This window comes from Mauremys reevesii, linkage group 7 (genome assembly GCF_016161935.1).
Source record: "Mauremys reevesii isolate NIE-2019 linkage group 7, ASM1616193v1, whole genome shotgun sequence".
Taxonomy (NCBI): Eukaryota; Metazoa; Chordata; order Testudines; family Geoemydidae; genus Mauremys; species Mauremys reevesii.
The window spans coordinates 108,028,273-108,047,413 of NC_052629.1; the positions used below are offsets into that span (position 1 = coordinate 108,028,273).

At 44.2% G+C, this 19,141-nt stretch overlaps 2 protein-coding genes across 8 annotated transcripts in view; one reads left to right on the plus strand and one right to left on the minus strand.

Annotated features, from left to right (window-relative positions):
• IFT122 (intraflagellar transport 122) overlaps positions 1–9,196 on the minus strand; it is a 48,895-nt gene extending 39,699 nt beyond the window's left edge. For 2 of the 5 annotated variants that reach the window (XR_005601336.1, XM_039547888.1), the window contains exons 1-7: positions 9,106–9,196; positions 6,672–6,738; positions 5,865–5,949; positions 5,236–5,314; positions 4,156–4,232; positions 3,558–3,624; positions 25–171 (exon numbers count right to left, since the gene is read on the minus strand). Coding sequence is in view for 4 of the 5 variants with exons in the window: in XM_039547888.1 (XP_039403822.1) it covers positions 25–137 (113 nt within the window). In the remaining variant the exon portion in view is untranslated. Of the gene's footprint in view, positions 1–24; positions 172–3,557; positions 3,625–4,155; positions 4,233–5,235; positions 5,315–5,864; positions 5,950–6,671; positions 6,739–8,285; positions 8,365–9,105 lie in introns of those variants that run through there. The other 3 variants (XM_039547892.1, XM_039547890.1, XM_039547891.1) reach the window with 2 other exon arrangements.
• Positions 9,197–9,232: 36 nt separating this feature from the next.
• Positions 9,233–17,481, plus strand: MBD4 (methyl-CpG binding domain 4, DNA glycosylase). 3 transcript variants are annotated; one of them, XM_039547894.1, is made up of 8 exons: positions 9,233–9,496; positions 11,418–11,678; positions 12,284–13,167; positions 13,728–13,802; positions 14,180–14,314; positions 14,648–14,797; positions 15,289–15,392; positions 17,181–17,481. In XM_039547894.1, the coding sequence occupies exons 1-8, from the start codon at positions 9,459–9,461 to the stop codon at positions 17,256–17,258; spliced, it is 1,725 nt and encodes a 574-aa protein (XP_039403828.1). In that variant the 5' UTR covers positions 9,233–9,458; the 3' UTR covers positions 17,259–17,481. The 3 variants fall into 3 exon arrangements, with proteins under 3 accessions (XP_039403828.1, XP_039403829.1, XP_039403827.1); XM_039547893.1 differs by lacking the exon at positions 9,233–9,496 and adding an exon at positions 9,571–9,935 and having other exon boundaries at positions 17,181–17,480; XM_039547895.1 differs by lacking the exons at positions 9,233–9,496; positions 14,648–14,797 and adding an exon at positions 9,566–9,935.
• The last annotated feature ends 1,660 nt before the right edge of the window (positions 17,482–19,141 follow it).

The following is a 19,141-nucleotide window of genomic DNA, read 5'->3' on the forward strand; positions in this document are numbered from 1 at the left end:
AAGGGATGGACGTAAGAGGTTTACCTTGATGGATTCCAGCAAATTGACCATACTGGAGATAAAGAGCTGCCTGGACGTTCTATTTTGACTTTCTCTTCACCATTTTTATTCCTTATGCTGACAATGCCATTGAACATCCCCAAAGCAAGGTATTGGCCATCATTTGTCCAGCTGATGATAAAATAAACAAAATGAAAAAGCAGCACGACATAGAGACACATTCTAAACTATCATCCGCTGGTTCAGTATACTGTACTTTTAGTAGTTTCCTCTAAGTAAGGAGAAAGAATACTGGAAATTAGCCATTTACCCTGCAGCACTGTACAGTCACATTCATATTTATAGCAGGAACATGCAACCTAGGGAGAAACTCTTTGTTATACCTAAGTGAAAAATAAGTGCAAGAATAAAGAGAACAAAATAGATACAATCTGCAAACACATGATGGAAAAATCACATCTACACTATGTGTGAAGATTGTGTGTCCACATACCACACCACTGTATAATCTTCATTCAGAATAGTGATCACATAGAAGAGACAAGAGTGATGTTTAGCATACACAGCACTGGACTGGAACTCAGGAGACCTGTGTCCTACTCCCAGCTCCACTACTGGCCTGCTACATGACCTTAAGCAAGTCACTTCACCGCTCTGTGTCTCAGTTTCCCCACCAATAAAATTGAAATAATGATACCTCCTTTGTAAAGTGCTTTGAGAGCTACTGATGAAAAGCACTACACAAGCACTAGGTGTTAGTTTATTATTTCCCCTGACTTTACCAGTTGAGTATATCTTCCCCACCCCCAATCAAATACATCACTTCCTTAAAACTGACAGTGCAGCTGCCCCTGCATGTAGAACAGTTTACCTGTTTGCCAATTGCCCTCCTTCTACTCTTTCAAATGTTTCCTTAAAACACATTATCATCAATCCTTCCTATCTCTTTCTCCTCACCTTCCCTTACTTGAATTGTAGTGCAGCATTTCTCAAACTGAGGTCCATGGACCCCGCAGATAAACTCCTCCCCTTCCCTCCCAACGCCTCCTGCATGCTAAAACTCCGGCAGTGCAGCAGGGCTAAGGCAGGCTCCCTGCCGCTCCCGGAAGCGGCCAGCACATTCCTGCAGCCCCTACGAGTGGGAGCAGGGAGTCTCCACCTGCTGCCCCTGGCCCGAGCGCCGACTCCACAGCTCCCATTGGTCGGGAACTATGGCCAATGGGAGCTGCAGGGGCAGTGCCTGCAGGCAGGGGCTGTGCGTGGAGACCCTTTGCCCGCCCCCGCCTAGGAGCCGCTGCCAGAGGGATGTGCCAGTCACTTTTGGGAGCCGCCAGAGTTAACCACCACCTGGACAAAGCCCATACAACTCACCCGCTCCTGCATTCCAACCCCCTGCCCAAACCCAGAGCCTGCACCCAAACGCCCTCCAAGAGCCTGCACCCCAACCCCCTGCCTGGTGAAAGTGAGTGAGGGTGGGGGAGAGCAAGCGATGGAGGGAGTGGGGATGGAATGAGCAGGAGGCGGGGCCTCAGACAAGGGGCAGGGCCTCAGAAAAGTGGGCGGGACAAGGGCTGAACAGGGGGTCCGAGGGTCCCCAGAAAATTTTAAATCAAAATGGAGGTCCTCAGGTTGCTAAAGTTTGAGAACTGCTGCTGTAGTGCATGGTCTTGTCTGAGACGGCAAGCTTTTGGAGGAGATATATCTTAAACCATGTGTATATTTATAAATTTTCATGCTTTACAGTGCTCTATAATATTACTCCTGAGGGAATTATGTGCCAAAAATTAATAAAAGTCTGTGCCAAAAAATATTAATTCTGCCCACAATATTTTAAAATTCTGCAAAATTTTGTCAATAAATAATTGTGAAGGCTCCAGCATGGAAGTGGGGAGCACAGGAAACTGGCTGCATGGAGCTGAGAGATCACCCTGCCACACCTCCAATCCCCAGGACACGAACTCGGCGGTGAGGCTACGCCCAACCCTGACACAGCGCAAGGAATGGGCCTGCCCCAGAAACACCCCCGGGGCCCTGCCCCACCATGCCAGGCACACCAGGTGTGGATAGGCAGGCTCAGCTCGGCAGGTCCAAGTCCAGACAGTTTTAGCATGGGGGGGATCCAGGCATGGGGTGAGAGGGCCCTGTGTGGGGCAATATGGGTGCAGGTGGCTCAGTGGGGGATCCAGATGCATGGGGATTTGGATAAACAGTGGCTTGTTGGGGAGTTCCATGTGCAGGGACAATGGGATTCTGCAGGGGGGTCCAGGTGAAGGTGGGCTGGGGTTCAGCAGGGCGGATACCAGTGCAGCTGGTTGGAGCTCAGTGGGGTGGGGGTCCGAGTGCAGGGGGCTCATCACGGTTGGGGTTACAGTGCAGAGAGATCAGCAGGGGCTGGTCTGGGTGCAGAATGGGGGTCTGGATTCGGGGGGATTCTGGAGGCAGGGGATGAGGCTCGCAGGGTGGGCTCAGTGGGAGGGTACTCCATGTGAGGGTCTGGGTATGCGGGAGCATTTCCTGTACACTGATCCCTCCCGCCAGCGGCTGAGGAGCAATGGGGGCAGGAAGCGGGGGGAAAGGAGGTGGTGCAGAGCTTCCTGCAGCCAGGGGAGATTTCTGGGGGTGGGTCTGACCCAGCCCGGCCTGGCCCTGGCTGCTCCTTGAAGATGAAGTACCGTCCTTCCCCACCCCCAGCCAAGCCCAGCCAGCACTAGCAGCTGAGCCCGGCACAGGGTAGGAGCCACTAGCTGGGGCTCCTACTCCTTCCCACCCACAGCGATTTGCCTCTTTGCTGGTTGCTCTGGGTGCCCAAAATGATATGACCGCGCTGCTGGGGAGGGACGCATGGCTGCTCTCGCGGCTTCCCTTTGCTTCCCCGTCAGAAAGTCATTTTTCTGTGGGGAAGCAAAGAAATCTGCAGGGGACATGAATTCTGTGTGCATGCAGTGGCACAGAATTCCCTTAGGAGTATGTATAAGTGTTTTTGTATTATTACTATTACCGTATTAATAGAAAGTTAGCTTATAAGCATCAAATATCATGACTGGGCTTTATTATCTGATTGCCCTACACACCACAAAAAAGTCTAATTTTTATATATACCTTTTACCTGAGGATCACAAAGTACTTTACAAATATTAGTAAGTCTCAGCAACACCTCCAGGAGGTTATTACTGTATCAATGGATAAAGAAAGGAACAGAAAGGTTAACTGACTTGCTCAAGATCACACTGCTTATCATTGCAAGTCAGAAACAATACAATTAAAAAAAAAAGAATACTGCACTCACATACGGGGAAGAGGATGAGAGAAAGAAAAAAACAGTATGTAACAGATGCTGCTTATTGCACCAGTGGAAGGTGCTCAGATACTATAGTGATGAGGATGGCGTGATATAGGAACCTTTGGTTCTGTTGTAATCTGTTCTATAAGTCCCAGTTCATGCCCCGTCATGGCTTCTGCATACATTTAATTACATATACTTTTCTCTTTACTGTCATATTTTTATTCATAAAGGAAAAATGCCAATCTGAATGACACGTCTAGTGCTTAAAACTTACCTACAGCAGGTGATTTTACTGCTTGATTTATGTTTGGAGACTGACTTCTGCTCAGGAGACCACAAGCCTTAAAAAACAAAAACCCAAGAAACTGACTAAGTTCTTCATCATTACAAGCAGCATTTAGATTAGAAAGAAAAAGGTGGTTGATTTTAAAGGGGCCAGGCTTTTACTCAGTGTTGGGAAGGGTCAGTGTTTTGAATAGGTGCTGTTTATTCATATATAGAAGGAGTGGGGTGTACACATCTAAATATAACAACTATAATGAAATATTTCTTAAAGTGGGGCAAAAAAAATAGTACTATTGAAAAATCATATCACCATAAGATAACACATTTTAAGGCACTGGAGTACATAACCCTTTTCCAACTGAGGGGGAGTGATTTTAAAAGTAAAATATTAAATTATGCTAAACAAGGTATTTTCTAAATTTTCATCTGTATACTCCATAGTGGAGGAGTATCATTTTATATCTCCATTTTTTCATCACAGAAAAGAAAAAACTGTACCTATACATTACTGGCTTAATAATGTTTAATTCTCTCATTTTAATAATGTTTACTGGCTCAATGAAAAACATCAGAGGAAGAAGACATACCAAAATCACTGGAGGAGCAGGATGCCAGTTGGTGAGTAACAGGATTGTATGAAACACACTGTATAGAATCATTATGCCTAGAACAAAATAATCATCACATTTCAAACAAATCTTTTGTTTTAAATGACACATTTTCTATCTTTTATAAGAAGATATCTTAAAGCCAAGCTTAGAGGACAAATACTGCATAAAAACAGATCAAGTTAACATGTAATTAAACTAAGTTAAAAATAAACTTTTTTTAAATTAAGCAGTCTCTAAATGGAGGCTTCATCAGATTTCATCAAGAACTGGCTGCATTGGTATGAGGGCATAGGTGGATATTGGTTTGGGAAGCACTGTGAAAGAAATAAATGTTATTAACTAAATTTTTTCCATAATATGTATGCATGCATCTCTCTCAATAACTTCAACAAGAATCATGTAAACTTATCAAAAAGCAGAATTAGGATTTGAAGATGTAAGATACTAGCAATTACATATCTATATTTCTTAATGATTTGTGGAAGACTGGTATTAATCCAATGAAAAACACCAAGAGAATGCCGTATGCACACAAATAAAGCAGGTCAGAAAAAGATGAAACTTTTTGGTGGAGGCAAGTACTAGCAACCACCTTTGGATTGGGCTTCAAACTAGAACTATTCTAATTTGGCTTATTTTACAAGACCAGGCTCAAGTCTTGGACATACAGTACACATAACTCCTGTTGAGACAAAGACAGAATATAGCTCCCAAAACTCTCCTGACACTCCTCTGCTCTTCTTGAACTCCTGCACCCTCTTAACACAGTGAGAGAGGCTCTCTGGTGCTCCTTCAGCCCTGCAATGTCTTCTCAAGAGTAACACCAATGCTTTATCTAGCCCTCCCACTACTCCCTTATTCTCTTAACTCCTTTCCTAACCTTTCTATATCTTGACTGCTCTCCTCCATTATTTCTCCTCTCTCTACTAACTTCTTCGCTGACCCTAGTTCACATTCCTTCAACTCTCCTAGCATCTCTCACTTATATTAACAGCAGAAGTCCATAACCAAAATAATGTATTTAAAGGAAGCAGTGAAGTGAATGGGTTCACTTACGTGTATTTCAGAATGCCTTCTAACTTTGAAGTCCAAATTATTACACTTTTGTCAGCAGAGCCAGATGCAAAACGCTTGCCTAGGAATTAATAACAACATTTTAAAACAAAACACCTGTTTACAAAACACCCAAAATTATCATGTTTACTCCAAAAACACTCATTTTAGCAAAATAGAAAACAGGAAGTACTTTGTAGATGTCTGAGCTCTACAGGATCAAGTAAGTATGGGTCCAGCCCTGCTACTGACTCCATATGGTTGCACTTCTGCACCCACATGAAGTACCACTGACTTCAATGGAATGCTGTACAGGTAGACCTCTGCTTTCACACAGAGCCCCACTAAAGTTCATGGGGTGCATGGGTATCTATTTGTAGTATCAACTGCAGGATTGGGGCTTATGTTTGTAATATCCAGAGAACAGTACTTTCTTCTGCAGCTAATATTTGTAAAGTGCTTTGAGACCCTGAGACAAAAGGCAGTATTTAAATGCAAAGTATTATTATTAAAACTACCTTAACATTCCTAATTTTAAATTTACAACAAGAAAGGAATGAGGCCAATTACCATGCTTTCTACTACAAACTAACACAAACAAGGACGCTAAGAAACCCAGAGGTGTCACCTACCATCTTTAGCATAAGCCACACAGTACACTGTGTCCTTGTGCCCTTTCAAGGGCTGAATTAAGGTTCCATCAGATGTATCATACACCTGTATCAATAAAAGGAAAACGTAAAGACCACAATCCTTCAACAAGCGCTACAGGAACTAGAATAATTAGAACTAAACAAGATTTGAGGCAAAATAATTGTTTGTATACTTTGCTTTTTGACAATACTTTGTACATAGTCAATGTCACTATTTCTCATGGATGGATAGTTAGTTAGTTTCCCCTGTTTAAGTCCACACAGCAAAAGGAGACTTTTTTTTTTTTTTTAAAAGGAAAATGTAATTATATGAAAAAATTTGGCAGGGAGATTTTTGAAACAGGTGTAGTACCTGAAACTACTTTTAACTTGTCTTTTAAAAATGACTACAGTTTAAAAGGATACCATCAATTTAAAATACTAGAACATACTTGCTTCTTTCTGTGCACGGAGAAGCAGGCATTACATTTAAGGACAATAGAGGTTACTCAATCATTTATACGAAAATCATTCAATTCATATGCTGTTTTCAGACACCCACTTGGCCTGCTTGTTTCAAAACAATCCCATTCCCTCCCTATATCAAAAACTATCTTTTTAAACCGAAGAAAAGGTCACATGAAAGAGCCCCCATTAAAGAGAGTAGTAAGAAATTTTAAAAGACTCCAAAAATATTGCTATAGTTTATATAATGTTCCATAGCTATATTTTGGGGTCTTTTAAAATATATATTATTATTCTCAGATTCAGGTGGTATGGTGTGGAAAGGAGTAAACAATCTCCTACCAGCAATCGGTTTCCTGCTGCAATTATCAGCTGAGTTCCATCAGGTTTAAAGGCAAGATCATATATACTGGACAATGAGACAAAAAGGGAAAATTAAGGACAGAACACTAAATATTACAATACCCAGAAAACATATTTTCTATTTCCAACATTGTTTAAATGCCATAAAAAAGGAGTCAAGATTTAATTTAATAGAATTTATTACACACCTCAGAACATATCTAACTTTGGGGAAAATTCCAGAAGCCAAACAGCTTTACGATGCTTTCCCCACGTGCAATAAGATGTTCTCCAAACCAGACCACCATCCTGCATTTGGCTTTGTCCAGGCACAGAAGTATGCTTACACAGATCCAACTGCAGGACCAGGCCACTAACTTGCAACTGCACCCTTGCAGACAGACCCTTGTGACCATGCATATGCAGTTGCAAGAGCAGGGCCATGGGTGGATGAAAATTTAAAAAAATAGGAAAAACCTTGCATTATTCAGACATTATTATTGACATTATATTACCTATAGTTTATGAGAACCAACTATATACAAGCTATAGTATGCATTTTGACGGTTATATGGATAATAAAAACAGATTCTTGTTCAATGACATGAAGAAACAATCAAAATAGAAAGGTGGCACCATATTTAATCTTGCTGTCACTTAGTGTTGGGAGGGGTAGGGACTGGAGAGGTGGAATAAATGGTCTGTATTCATTCCTCAGTAAAGTTTTCCTGAGATATACAGTTGGTTTCCAGGAGGACAATCCTATCATAGCACAGTTCAGTAGAACACAATGATACAGAACACCAAAAGTTGCCAATATACAATAAAATAGTATTGGCTGGGGGTGGGAGGGCATTTTCTCCCAAAGCACTTCCTATCACTTGTATATACAGCACTGGAGAAATTAACCACTTATTTGTTTAGCAAAGCCTCCACAGGGAGGGTAAAGGGTTAAGTCTGGTCAAGCACATCAGAAGTACTCTTAGAAAAAAAGTGTAGAGTGATCTTTAACATGCACACAGAGCAAAGAGAACCATAGTTTGGAAAATCACCCACAGAGTAAACTACCTGGAATTCTATGCATCTATTTTCTTTAAATGAAGGACTAAAGTTGCATCCTCCCACCCTTCACATCCCTACCACTCAGGAACCCCCAACTCAGGATTCTGGGAACTCTGTATATTCCATATTTAATGCTTAATTTACTAAACCATCCCCATTGGACTCATATTTGATGCTTCTCCCATTGACATTAGTAGCCATGGTTATAAACCACAGGCTTCTGCTCTCCTGGCCCCAATAAGAACCCATGAGACCTTACCAGTTCATACAGACAGTGAGGTTTTAAATTGGTAAGAAAATTACTATTAAATAAAAACGGACTGACAAAGATGCAACATTCCTGATCAGATTATCAGCATGCCCATACTGCAGTGACCCTCACCCCAAACTCTCCCCTGGGGCAAATCAAAAGATGAGTCCCTGCCATCCCCCCTCACTAGACCATGAGCTCCCCAAGGCAGGGACCACATCTTTCCATTTGCCCCATAAAGTGCCCAATGTGCTTTGGGATGCTGTGAAAATAACAAACATAAGCCATACTCAGCCTCTTACCATTGCTCGGCCTTATCCCTCCAGGTCAGTGCGGCCCTCATCCCTCCCTCTCCTACTAACACTCCCTCCCTCACTGCCTGCCCTGCCCAGCACCCTCACCCTCACCGCCTGCCCTTCCCCCACTGCCTGCCCTGCCCAGCACCCCCACCACCTGCCCTCCCCCTTCTCCCCAGCACCCCTCCCTCACCACCTGCCCTGCCCCCAGCACCCCTTCCCCCACCGCCTGCCTCCCTCCCTCACCGCCTGCCCTGCCCCAGCACCCCTCCCCACCGCCTGCCCTACCCCCAGCACCCCTTCCCCACCGCCTGCCTCCTCCCTCCCCGCCTGCCCTGCCCCAGCACCCCTTCCCCACCGCCTGCCCTACCCCCAGCACCCCTTCCCCACCGCCTGCCCTACCCCCAGCACCCCTTCCCCACCGCCTGCCCTACCCCAGCACCCCTTCCCCACCGGCTGCCTCCTCCCTCCTCCCCGCCTGCCCTACCCCAGCACCCCTTCCCCCACCGCCTGCCCTGCCCTCAGCACCTTCCCTCACCGCCTGCCCTGCCTCCCTCACCGCCTGCCCTGTCCCTTCGTCCCAGCGCCCCTCCCCGCAGCGCCGCCTGCCCTGCCCCCGGCACCAGTCCCTCACCGCCTGCCCTGTCCCCGATACCGCTTCTTCCCCTCACCCTGCCCTGCCCGCGTGTGCCCGTGTCACTGCCTCCCTCTCTCAGCCCCCTCTGCTGTCTCGCGGCACCGCTGGCGCTGCCCTGGCTGCTGTTTGTTTATTTACACAAGATTAACGCACCTCCAACCTCCCCAGGCAACGCGCATGCGCACTAACCCCAAAGCCCTTTGCTTGGAATCAACCGGCAGGACGCGAGGAGATGGGAAAGGAAAGGATAGAAACGCAAACGTTGAATCACGAATGCGCATGCGCCACGAACGCCGCGTCCCATGGGCACTGCGCTTGCGCGAGGGGGAAAGTACTGCGCAAGCGCGAAGCTCCCTACGGGACTGTGCTTGGAATACGCATACGCAAGAGGCGGGACTGTTCTCGCGGGAGAACCTCTGCGCGCGCTTGAGGGGATTGTATACTGGCGAGAAACTGAGGGTGTGTGCTAGGTATGCGCATGCGCCTGCGCAGTGTGGGAAGGAACGGCGTACACCCTCACGTGATATGGGAGGTGCTTCAGAATGGCGGCTCCGGAAGTACGGGGGCAAGAGGAGGGCAGGTAAAGTTAAGTTACTATAGCAACAAGAGGCCCGGAGGCCTTTCAGAAGGGCTAGGCCGCGGTCTGTTCCCTCAGATTGGTCCTTCTCCGTTACGTGGGGTCCTGCAGCATGGGGCGGGAATGCCACACGGTGGTGACGTCACTGGGCATGGTGCGGTCTGTCGGTCGCACTGGGCGCTGTTTAGTTCCTTGCCAGCTTGGCTCTTGGGATGTTGTGTGCTGGCCGCAAAGCCTCTACCCAGCGAGTGGCACTGACAGCTGGAACTAGAACTGCTCCGCTGTGTGTCGTACGCTCTAGGGTGCTGCACTCTGGGAGATTCTCATTTAGCTTGAATGGCGGGACCTGGAACAGGAGGTTCTGAGTTATATCCCTGCTACCACTGATGAGCACTGGGCTGGAGTTCAGCTGGCTGAGGGCCCTGGGCGAGGACTGGAACAGGTATAAGGTTCTGAGACGTACTGCTGTGGAGTCATTTTCTGATATGTTGCACTGATTTAGCAATCATAACACTTAAGTGGCCTCAGACATATAAACAACTTTATGATTAAACTGAGATACAGATTCACAAAAGCAGCTTCATTATTCCCCCTCTGGGGTGGGTGAACCTCCTCAGTCTTTTCAAAGCTCAGTCACTGTCCTTGCACAAGGCTCCACTTGGGCACTCCCCAGTTAAGTGGTTTGAGGAGTTAGTGTTGAGCATGTCAGGCACTCCTTCCCCCTCAGCCCATATGAGAAGAACACATGTTTGCTATCTGACTATATTAATGTATAGGGTTGTCAACTCTTAGATATAGAAAACTGGTCATTGGCCACCCCTGCCCCCTCAGCAAAAAGCTGCTAGACTCTAGCAGCTAATTATTACTAATATGTTTTAGAGAACAATTTTACACAAATTGTGGTTTTTATCATTTTCCTTACCTTATCCTAACATGGTGCCACATTCCAGAAAATTGGGGTTGTGAATTGTAGAGCACTCTAACATGTCCCTCCCCCCTTCCCCACACATTAAACTGGCAAGGCAGTACAGTAAAAAATCAGCCAGGGCAGTTCAAAACCTGCCAAGTGGCAGCCCTAGTAATGTATATGTTATGATATGTTACTTATGTATGTGGGCTCTAATTAAAGAATATGAAAAATGCACTTGGAAGCTTACTTTTAAAGGCTAACATCCTACTGTGGTTTGTTTATGGCACAAAATTATATACCAGGGATTGGCAACCTTTGGCACTCAGCCCGTCAGGAAAAGCCACTGGCAGGCTGAGACGGGTTGTTTACCTGGAGCGTCCGCAGGTTCAGCCGATCGCAGCTCCCACCGGCCGCGGTTCGCCGTCCCCAGCCAATGGGGGCTGCGGGAAGCAGCGGGGCAGAGGGATGTGCTGGCCGCCACTTCCAGCAGCCCCCATTGGCCGGGGACGGCAAACTGTGGCCAGCAGGAGCCGCAATCGGCCGAACCTGCGGACACTTCAGGTAAACAACCAGGCCCGGCCTGCCACCAGCTTTCCCTGACAGGCCACGTGCCAAAGGCTGCCGATCCCTGTTATATACAATGCAAAGTCACACATTTATATGCCAGACTATGATCCTCTGTATGGTTATTGCTGAAATACAAGACAAAGCACTCCTCATGTTAACTTGAAGTCCAATATGTAAAACATAGTATAGATGGCAAATATTTTTGTTCCACATGGGAGAGAGGCTGATCATGCTGTTTCCATAGCTCTCCCAGCATCTACTGTCCCAGTGAACAAGAGGCAAGGTCTCACACATAACGGTGCACAAATATTTGCAACAGGCCAGCTAATACCTTCATATTTTCAGTTAATATTTTTTCTCAAAATCTCTGCAGGTCTTGAAATATTGTAGTTATGAATAGTTCCAGACAGATCTATTTCTATCATTTTATTTTACATTTACTTTCAGTGACAAAAGTGACATGCAAATTGGAAAGAAAACAAAAGAAGAGGGGAAAGAATTAGTGACGGAGACAAGAGAATATTTTGGTCTACAGATTGAAGGTACTGAGACCATAGCAGAAAACACACTCCAGTGCAAAGAAGATGCAGCTGCTGTGTCAGAAGTGGTTTCTAGATGTCTCAAAAACATTCCAGAAGGATGGGAGAAGATCACAAAGCAACGACAATCAGGCAAAACTGCAGGGAAATATGATGTTTATTTCATCAGGTAATATTTGATGCAACTCTTGAAATTAAATCTGTATAGTAAGTAAAAGCAGTGTATGTCACAGACTTATTCTACTGGTTGCTTAGTGGAGAGTAAGTGTTACAGAGCCTAAGATTCAAGTGTCCTTGTTCTCTTCCAGTCCTCACACAGATTTAGTCTGGGACTGATCCAAAACCCACTGAAGTCCATAGACTCCTGTTGATTTCAGGAGCCTTTGAATCTGACTTAGGGCAAGTCATTTAATTTCTTGGTACTTCATACTAATAATATGGAAATCTGTAAATAAAAAATATTTACATGCCTCATAAGGGTAGCATGAGGCTGTAAAATACTTTAATATACTTAAATGAAAGTATAAAGTATTATTACTTGCAAATTAGTTCTTTGTATGAAGATTTTTGATCAAATATTAATAGAAGGCTTGTCTAAAAGATACTTATTCAGCCTTTTTTTTAAAAATCGAGCTAGATTATTTTTTGGAAAATGCAAGTAACATTTTTGGCTGATTTTTTTTTTTTCAGAAATATAAGTTTTGTTCGTTTTGTTTTAAGAGCAAGGAATGAAAACTATAACCACTGATCATTTAACTTTCTTTCATTTCATAGTCCTCAAGGAGCAAAGTTAAGATCCAGACGTGCACTTGTGGCGTATTTTAGTAAAAATGGAGAGACTGTTCTTAAACCAGAAGATTTTGACTTTACTGCTCCTGTTCAGAACAAAACTCGATCAAGAGCCAAAGGATTTGGTGCAGAAGCTGTGGGACCAAGATTACAGAATAAAGAATGTAACAGTAAAGTGCTGGATCTTAGTGTGCAAAGTAATAAAGAAGAACTTAAAGTTTTGGAATTGCAGACCAGTAATGAACAGCTAGAAAACATTTCCATCCATCTGCAGGGCAGGGAGGACTTGGTCATTAAAGACATTAAGCCAAAGGACTGTTGCATAAAGCCCAAAGAAAAAAGAGCAGTTGGAAGAAGGGCTCAAGTTAAGAAAGCTAGAAAGGGCTCAGAAAAGAGGAATCCAGATCACAGCCAAAATAAAAGGCAGAGAAAAGCATCATGTAATAATCAAGAGGCTGAGGGCAGCCAAATCAAAAAATTCCGGCAAAAGAAAGATGTTTGTGTTTCTGATAGAGGCAGAATAGACAATCAGAACCCCACAGATATTGGAAAAGCAAACCCACTTTCAAAGGATGACATGATGACTTCAGGATCACAATCTGAGATGCTTCTTGAACCAGTAACTGCTCTCTCAGAAACAGAGTCAAGAACCATGGGACAGTTAGGATATGCAGAGAAGAGTTCTGATGATGCAGCTGCTACGAAATCTGACAAGAACATTGCAGAAAGAGAAGGATCGAGTGTGTTTGTGAATGAGAAGGATAGGGTGCATTCGGGTAACCAGGATTTCAAACCTGGCACTGAAACAGACATTAGCATTTCACAGCCTTGTGACAAGAAAAGCTTTACATCAGTGAAAATTCTGCAAGGTATATACATTTCAGAGCAGAGCACTGTTCTAAAATTACAAAAAAAGAATGTTTGTTTCAGGCCTGCCTACTTCAAGACAGGGTATGGTTAGAACTTTCTAAATCTCCTTGCCTTGAGTCTGTCAAATCTGTTTATCATATTTACCATACAGAGCATCAGATATTATAGTAGCTAAGTGCTATGAACCAACCAGCTCAAGCCAAGGAAGTGGATTTATTCACAATTAGAAATCACACCATCACTTTCTCTGATTTAATGTAGCAATGATCACTACTCTCCATATGTCAATTAACTTCTTAAGTTACTGCAAAAGTGACCAGGTTTTGATTCAAGAAATACAACTAACCTTGTTTAACTTCATTCTGAGGTTAGTATAATAGTTCATTGATTCTGCCCTCAGTTATACCTGTGCAGCATCCATTGACTCACTGAGATATGATTACTTTTGTTAAGGGTTTGTCATTTGAAGATTTTTTTTTTTTAGCAGATGCTGAAATATTGATAGATATCAGAGTGGAACTAATTCTTATTTACATACAGGTATTTTTTTTCTTTTTAGAAGACTATGTCCCAAGAACACAAGTAGAGAGAAGGAAAACCAGTCCATATTTTTCTAGTAAATACAGTAAAGAAGGTATAGTATTCTCTATGGGAAAGAAAACTGTGTTTTGGGGGGATTGAAAGACTTAAGAGATTAGTAATGGGGTGTGGAGCCTTTCACTTTTTATGAGGGTGAGTATGGCTTGGGCAGACCTTTGTCCTGGCAATTCTGCACCCACAGAAATACAGGAGCAAATTACGGCAGCCCACGGGGCTAGTCTAATCTGTGCCGGGGCCCCACTGGCCCCTGCAGTGTCATAACACAGGAGTAATAAACTCTCTACCCTCCCTCTGTGCGCTAGTAGGAGCATGGAGATGAGTCTGCTCCAATGTCTCTTAAAAGAATGGGAGAGGGAGAAATCAACCTTTTACTGCTCAGTAAAGTTTTGCATATTATCTTTGTGTGTGTAGCTCCAAGCCCACCAAGAAGGAAGGCCTTCAGGAAATGGACTCCTCCTCGGTCTCCATTTAATTTGGTCCAAGAAACGCTCTTCCATGATCCGTGGAAGCTCCTCATCGCAACCATATTTCTCAATAAGACCTCAGGTAAATAGGTATACGATATGATATGAAGCTTAACCTCTACATACCAGTTTCATGGTCTGTGAGTTGCATCAGCTTATGTAAATGCTGAATTTGGATCTGATGTGGCTGTTAGGGATTGTTGTTGTTAAAAGATCAGGGCCTTAGCTACTAAGTTTTTCATTACAATATTGAAAGGATTAAATAAACTATAACTATCTAAGATATATTAGTATAAACAACTTTAAATAATTTGCATCTTCCTCATCAACAACATTCAGAATGTACACTTCGGATAGTCACACAGAGGAAGTTACTGTACAGCCTTTCTGTTCACAACGTATTATCTCTGCCTAGGTAAGATGGCAATACCTGTGCTCTGGGAGTTTCTGGAGAAATATCCTTCCCCTGAGGTAGCAAGAACTGCAGACTGGAAAGAAATGTCAGAGTTGCTTAAACCTCTTGGCCTCTATGAACTCAGAGCGAAGACCATTATCAAATTTTCAGGTAGTTTCTTGAATGTCTAGAATGATCTAAACTGATGTCAGTTAAGAAAGTGGCATTATAAACCCCAGCTCTGTGATTTTCCTTCAGTGTTCCAAAGATAGAACAATGGAGGAGCAGGCCCTGGTTTGAGATGACTATCAGAGTTAAAAACCTCATTAGTATCAACAAGGTTGATTGTTTTGCAATGAGAGACTACAGTATTTTCTGTATTTTAATGTTTAAAATAAAAACATTACTGTGTAGATTTTGCTCTGTAGTCATTTAAAGCTGCCTTGCCCAGTGAGATTTGTTTAGAAATAATTCCCTTTTCAGCTGTTACTAATGTAATACATTTAGTTAAAATTGTAGAGTTTAAAAGACTAAACTGGGGATTTGGATGTTTTAATGTAAAAATCAGGATTTTTCCAGTTCTGCAGTGAGTACCAGTGTTTTCTTGTAATATTTTCTGTGGCGCATTTCTCTACATGTTAGTTTGGGGTTATATTCTCTAGATGAGTATCTGACCAAGCAATGGAGGTATCCTATTGAGCTGCATGGGATTGGAAAGTATGGCAATGATTCATACAGAATCTTCTGTGTCAATGAATGGAAGGAGGTAAGTGATGATGTCATTCTCTAAGGGCCAGATCCAACACTCATGGAACGCATTGGGGTCCACTGACTTTGTTAGACCTTGGATCAAGCCCTATATAATCATGTGGATTAAAAATAAAATGGAGTAGAAATAATCTGTCAACTTTAATTAAGAAGCGTTCATGGACTGTAGTGTTTATGGGCCTGATCCTGCAAGTCCATATTGATGTGAATAGCCCCAAGAGCTAGTCCTACAATTGTGCCTGGGTGTGCAAGGAGGCACCTAAAGGCTAGCGACAGTTGTCTCAGTTCAGGGCAACTGCACCTGTATTACCCCTCAGTGGTCCAGCAAGAGCACCCACTACTCAGGCTTCCAGCTTCCCAGCCATTGCCTGTCTTGGATGGAGACCTGCGTGTCTCTCTCTTCTGACCAGAGTATTTCCAGGCTGCACAGTTCCCTGCCTTTCACTGTGTTATTGCCAGCAGAGGCAGGCTGCCCAAGCACGCCTGCTTGCTTCTTCTTCAGAGACTGATAACAGAGAGTTTGTCAGTAGTTGTAAGTTACCACACGGTTCTATGCAAGCTTATTTTTTTTCTTAAACTAAAAGTACTATAGAGAAAACATTAAAGACCATACAAGAACCTACATGCACGTTAATAGGCTTATCACAGATCATGCCAACACTAACATGGGTTCTGGCTAGAGCAGACCTTCCAAACCCCGTCAAAAGGATTTCTTTGTGATCAGGTTCGTCACAGCTTCAGCTCAAAGAGCACACGATCATGTAGGGCCTTAATAGGCCAAGTCCTTCCACTCCTCTGAGGATTGGGGCCCTTCACAGACTAGAGAGCCTGTCCTTCTGCTGAATCAGAAAGACGGCTGTGAGCCAGTTTATAAACAGGATATTTATCTAGAAACACTTTGTCTGTTTCATCCATGGAAAATCAAGTTTGATTAGTATATGCATACTTCTCCCAGGGGAGTCAGGACTGGATTTATACCTTACGCACCCCTAGGCACAGCATCTTCAGCGCCCCCCTGCCTACAGCTGACCTTTCTGTTGCACACAGTTTTAGAGAGGTACGGCTCCCCTAGAACGCCAGTGCCCCTAGCTACATGCCTACTGTGCCTAACTGGAAGTTCAGCCCTGTGGGGAGTAGCTTCCAAGGGCTGATAATGAAGGAAATACATTAGCATCTTCCTCCTACTACAGAAGGTACATACATTTTAATTTGTAATGGAGTCCAAAAGGTATTAAGTCTTATTCAGTAAAGTTTAGCTTAATTCCGTAAGGTTTATCCAGGATATTACAGGATGTTGTCAGTCTGACACAACAATCATCCCCTTTAATTTCCTTTAACGTTTCTTGGATCAGCTGTGAGATTTCTCTTCCCCATCTTCGTAATGGTAGTGGTCTTTGTGATGTGTCAGGGTACCCCGTTTTATTTGTCTGCAAGAGCATAGCATCTGCTCTGACTTGCCTCTCCTCCCTCTACTGCAACCCAAAATCCTCACTAGGCTCTTCTCTTGTTTACAGATTGTTGAAACAGCAGCTGTACTTCACTTGCCTTCTCAGTTGATGCAAGTGATGTTTCATGCCTGATCAGTACTTCTTCCCGCATTTCAGGAGCATGCACGTTTAGGTCTTTTTTTTGTATCAGCATGCTGTAATAACCCTAAACTATAAAGTAGGCTCCAAGCTGGGGGTGGAGATATTCCAGCCAGTTATTTCAGTACTGCAAGAGTTTTTTTTTTATAGAAGACATTTTTATTAAAAATATTAGTTCTAATGCCTTCCTTCTCTTTCAGGTACATCCACAAGATCACAAGTTAAATACATACCAAGCATGGCTCTGGGAAAACCATGAAAAAATGAGTCTTAATTGAAAAATGCAGATGTTTTTATATAGCTTCACTTTTTGGTACTTACCACCTCGTTCTTGTCTATATGTACACATGAAATGGAAACATCCTATATTCTCTTTACACATTTGTAGTTCTGATCATTGAGTGCTTAATTCCAATACTTGATCGTGTTTAACATGTTTTCGAACCCACATAATCATTGTAATTAAAAGCTGATAAACACTGATATTTTAAAATAAATTTTAAATAAGTTATTTTAATAGTTGGCCATTCCTCAGTGCTGCAAACACTAAAGTGATATCATCATACTTTCACCTAACTAATACCATGCTACCTTACCATAGAAATCCAAGTGTTATCAATTGTTTCTTTTGCCACTTAAGTATTGCTTCTGACCTTCTATCTAGTGATGGGATAGAAACATCCAACTCCCTTTGTTTGACTCCTTGTGAGTAATCAAGTCAAATGATCCCAGAAGAGAAGAGGGCAGGTCCTTGGAACTCAAACTCCCATTGCTAACTTTGCAAGCTAAGGGCCTGATCCTGTTGAAGCTACTAGTTTAGGATCTAATCCAGAGGTGGGCAAACTTTTTGGCCCAAGGACCACATCTGGGAATAGAAATTGTATGGTGGGCCATGAATGCTCACAAAATTGGGGTTGGGGGAAGGAGGGGTGAGGGCTCGGGGTGAGGGCTCAGGGTGGGGCCAGAATAAGGAGTTTAGGGTGCAGGAGGGAGTTCTGGGCTGGTGCAGGAAGGGGTGCAGGCTCTGGGGTGGGGCTGAGGATGAGGGGTTTGAGGTGCAGGAGGGTGCTCCAGGCTGGGATCGAGGGGTTTGGAGGGCAGGAGGGGGATCAGGGCTGGGGCAGGGGGTTGGGATGCGGGGAGAGGCTTGGGGTGCAAACTCCAGGCAGCACTTACCCTAAGTGGCTCCCAGAAGCAGCGGCCATGTCCCCACTCCGGCTTTTAGGTGGAGCTGCGGCCAGGCGGCTCTGTGCGCTGCCCCATCCACAGGCACCACCCTTGCAGTTATATTCCCAAGAAAATGTCCCACATGGCAGAAATGATGTACACTTGACTACAAGGAATCCATGGAGAATCATGGGCTGGAAATTCAGTAGTAATGAGTGGATGAAGTGCTCCCTCAGACCCAGGGATGGGAATTTGGCCATTCTCATTGCTGTGTATTTGATCAAATGTTTCTTTGCACCATACAGTGTAGTTTTTTAATAAAGTGAAAAACAGAAAAAGTTCCTGGCCAATTGGAGCTGCGGGGGTGGTGCTTGGGGCGGAGGCAGCATGCAGAGCGGAGCCCCCTGGCTGCCCCTACACCAGTGGCTCTCAAACTTTTGTACTGATGACCCCTCTCACATAGCAAGCCTCTGAGTGCGACCCCCCCTTATAAATTAAAAACACTTGTTTATCTATTTAACACCGTTATAAATGCTGGAGGCAAAGCAGGGTTTGGGGTGGAGGTTGACAGCTCGTGACCCCCCATGTAATAACCTCACAACCCCCTGAGGGGTCCTGACCCCCAGTTTGAGAACCTCCGCCCTACACAGAGGAGCAGGGCCATGCTGCTTCTTCCAGGAGCAGAGTGGAGTGGCCCCTGATCCTGCTCCCTGGCTGGAGCACCGGAGCAGGGCAAGTGCCAGATCCCGCTCCCCAGCAGGAGCTTGAGGGCCAGCTTAAAATGGTTGGTGGGCTGGATCTGGCCCACAGGCCATAGTTTGCCCACCCCTCATCTAATACAATGTTCACTGGAGTTAAAGGAAAGACTTCAATGGATTTTGGATCAGTTCACTTCTGCTTTACTACTGAATAACCTCATTGACTGTAACAGGACTATTCATGGAAGTATGCACTAGGCTTGGTGTTATGTTTGCCAGATCAGACCCTAACTTGC